This window comes from Frankliniella occidentalis, unplaced genomic scaffold, assembly GCF_000697945.3.
Source record: "Frankliniella occidentalis isolate FOCC.00 unplaced genomic scaffold, Focc_3.1 Scaffold665, whole genome shotgun sequence".
In the NCBI taxonomy this organism is placed as follows: domain Eukaryota; kingdom Metazoa; phylum Arthropoda; class Insecta; order Thysanoptera; family Thripidae; genus Frankliniella; species Frankliniella occidentalis.
In genome coordinates, this window is record NW_026267778.1 from 21525 (window position 1) to 23709 (window position 2185).

Here is a 2185-nt window from a genome sequence, read left to right on the forward strand (position 1 = left end):
TAAATTCCCAACCCATGTACTGCAAATCCCGAACCTTTGTACATGAAATTTCCCCACCCAGTAGCTAGTAAAATTACTAATATTTTTTACAGTGCCGGTACGGGGTACGGGGGAACCGAAGAAGATGTACTGCAGAGCTCGGATTTCGCGATGCGAATCTTTCTCCCCCATCCGAGGAGAGCTTACACTGCTGGAGAGACAAGCAGGGTAGGGCGGAAAGGATAAGTCAATTCCTCTGCAGATGCATTAAAAATTGGCACCCCTAGAAAGGAATTCTAACTACCCGAAGGGGCTAAATTTTAATACCTTTGGAAATTGTCGTACCTTTCCAAAGACATTAAAATTTAGCACCCTTTAAAAAGCATGCAGCCCTGCCTTTGTTTAACCACTGCCCCCCCCCCCCCCCCCCCCCCCCCCCCCCCCCTCCCCCCCCCCCCCCCCCTCTCTCTCTCTCTCTCTCCTATCTCTCTCTTCCTCTTTCTGACCCCTCGCGCCGATGGGTCGCGCTGACCCTTCCCTCGCCGGTGCCCCGCGGCGCAGGCGCCCCGCGCCTCGCGTGTCTCCATAGCCTGCCTATCAGATCGAGGCGGACTACGAGACGGGAAGGAATAAGACAGGAAAAAGAGAATGAGATGGCTTCGGCATGGGCCGGCCCGGGACAGCGACAGGGCAAAAAGAAGTTGGAAAGGCTGCTCAAAAGAGGGATACGGACGCAAGTCGACACGTTTCCGTGCAGCATTAGCTTGGCCCGGCGGCGGCGCTGCTCGTATGGTCTCACTGTACGGGTCGACATGGGGCCATGGACCACTAACTGTCAAAAAGACATTCTCCAAAAAAAATCGAATCCATCTGTTTACACGTTGTTTCGTTTTATTCGCCGGTTTTCAAAGACAACGAGTGCAATGTCGTTTCGCTATGCGGTGCTCTCTCGTCACGCCCCCCGCCCGCAGCCACGCCGGCGCTGCCCTGGCGGACATGCGATACTTACAAGGATGATCGCAGGACACCTTACTCCGCTTGCATATCCATCCGTCAGGGCCGCCGACACCAACACCGGCGCAAGTCACACACACACACACACGCTCACAGCTGTCACCGGCACACACGGGCGACAGCACGTCGACGACTACCTCCTCGGCGCTCGGCCACTCGCGCACTGACGGGACGCGACCAAGGTAGGGCTAGGAGAGGAGGACACGCCGGGGGGGACGGGGACTGGGGCGCGGGGCGCGGGGCGCGGGCACGACTCGACAGCGGCGCGACTGCGGGCGCTGCTCGCGGCCGCTAGCCGGCGCGGCCCGGGGAGCGCCAGAGACACCTGGCGGCCGGCGGCCCAAGCGCGGCGCGAGCGTGGAGTTAGCGTGGAGTATCGCGGAGCACACGGCGCCCGACGACGTCCTGCCTAGCCAGGCCCGCAGCGCACGCGCGCGCACCGGGTGGCCTACCCCCGCGCGCCCAGGCGCTCCCCGCTCTGGTAGCTCGGTCCTGCTTGATTTGGCGTGGTGTTGTTGTTGTTGCTGTTGTTGTTTGTTTGGGGAGAGGACAGAAGCGGCCGGCGCCGGCCGGCGCCGGTTCAGCGGGGGTGTTTATTTTGGGCAGCCGGGTTCACGGCGTGGGGCCGACTGACAGCAGCCGCCGCCGATCCGAGTGTAGCGCCGCCGGCGGGGAGGTGGCCGTATGCCGTCGGGTCGGGTCGCGGAGGGGTGTGGTGACCGGGACCGGGTGTATTCTGGGTGCGTGGCGGGAGGAGAGGTGAGCAGCCCCAGGAGCTCTGCCGCTCGCTCAGTGTGCCGTCGTCGCGGTGCGTGGCTCGGGCGGGACTCAAGGTGGACGCCAAGGAGGCGAGTCGCGGGCCAAAGTGCATTAGGCCCCACGTGTCGGGGATCGCGAGAGTGACAGAGTGGGAGGCATCGCCTTCCGCCAGGTGGGGCGGCGCCAACCGCGCTCGCGCGGCCGCACCAGCGATACAGGTCGGCGACCCCCTCATCAGGGCCCTCGTCGTCGCCGTTCTCCAGGATGCTGCGCCTCGTGCCGGTGGCCCTGTGCGTTCTGCTGGGGCTGGCGGCGGCCGGGGCCAACCTCCGGGACCGTGGGGGACCGATGGACGCCGACAGGGAGGAGGGCAGGACGCTGCATTTCGGTAAGGCATCTGGAAGAGCTGCGCGGGGCAAAGGCGGCGGGGGGG

The 2185-nt window shown here is 63.8% G+C and overlaps 2 protein-coding genes across 2 annotated transcripts in view; one reads left to right on the plus strand and one right to left on the minus strand.

Moving 5' to 3' along the window:
* The window catches only part of LOC113214502 (tetraspanin-9), a 22581-nt gene extending 21406 nt beyond the window's left edge, over positions 1-1175 (minus strand). The window contains exon 1 of the mRNA XM_052275579.1: positions 989-1175. The gene's annotated coding sequence lies outside the window, so the exon portion shown is untranslated. The remainder of the gene's footprint in view (positions 1-988) is intronic.
* A 530-nt stretch (positions 1176-1705) lies between these two features.
* LOC113202547 (glutamate receptor ionotropic, kainate 2-like) overlaps positions 1706-2185 on the plus strand; it is a 6062-nt gene continuing 5582 nt past the window's right edge. The window contains exon 1 of the mRNA XM_026416823.2: positions 1706-2140. Within this exon, the coding sequence (XP_026272608.1) occupies positions 2017-2140 (124 nt within the window). The 5' untranslated portion in view covers positions 1706-2016. The remainder of the gene's footprint in view (positions 2141-2185) is intronic.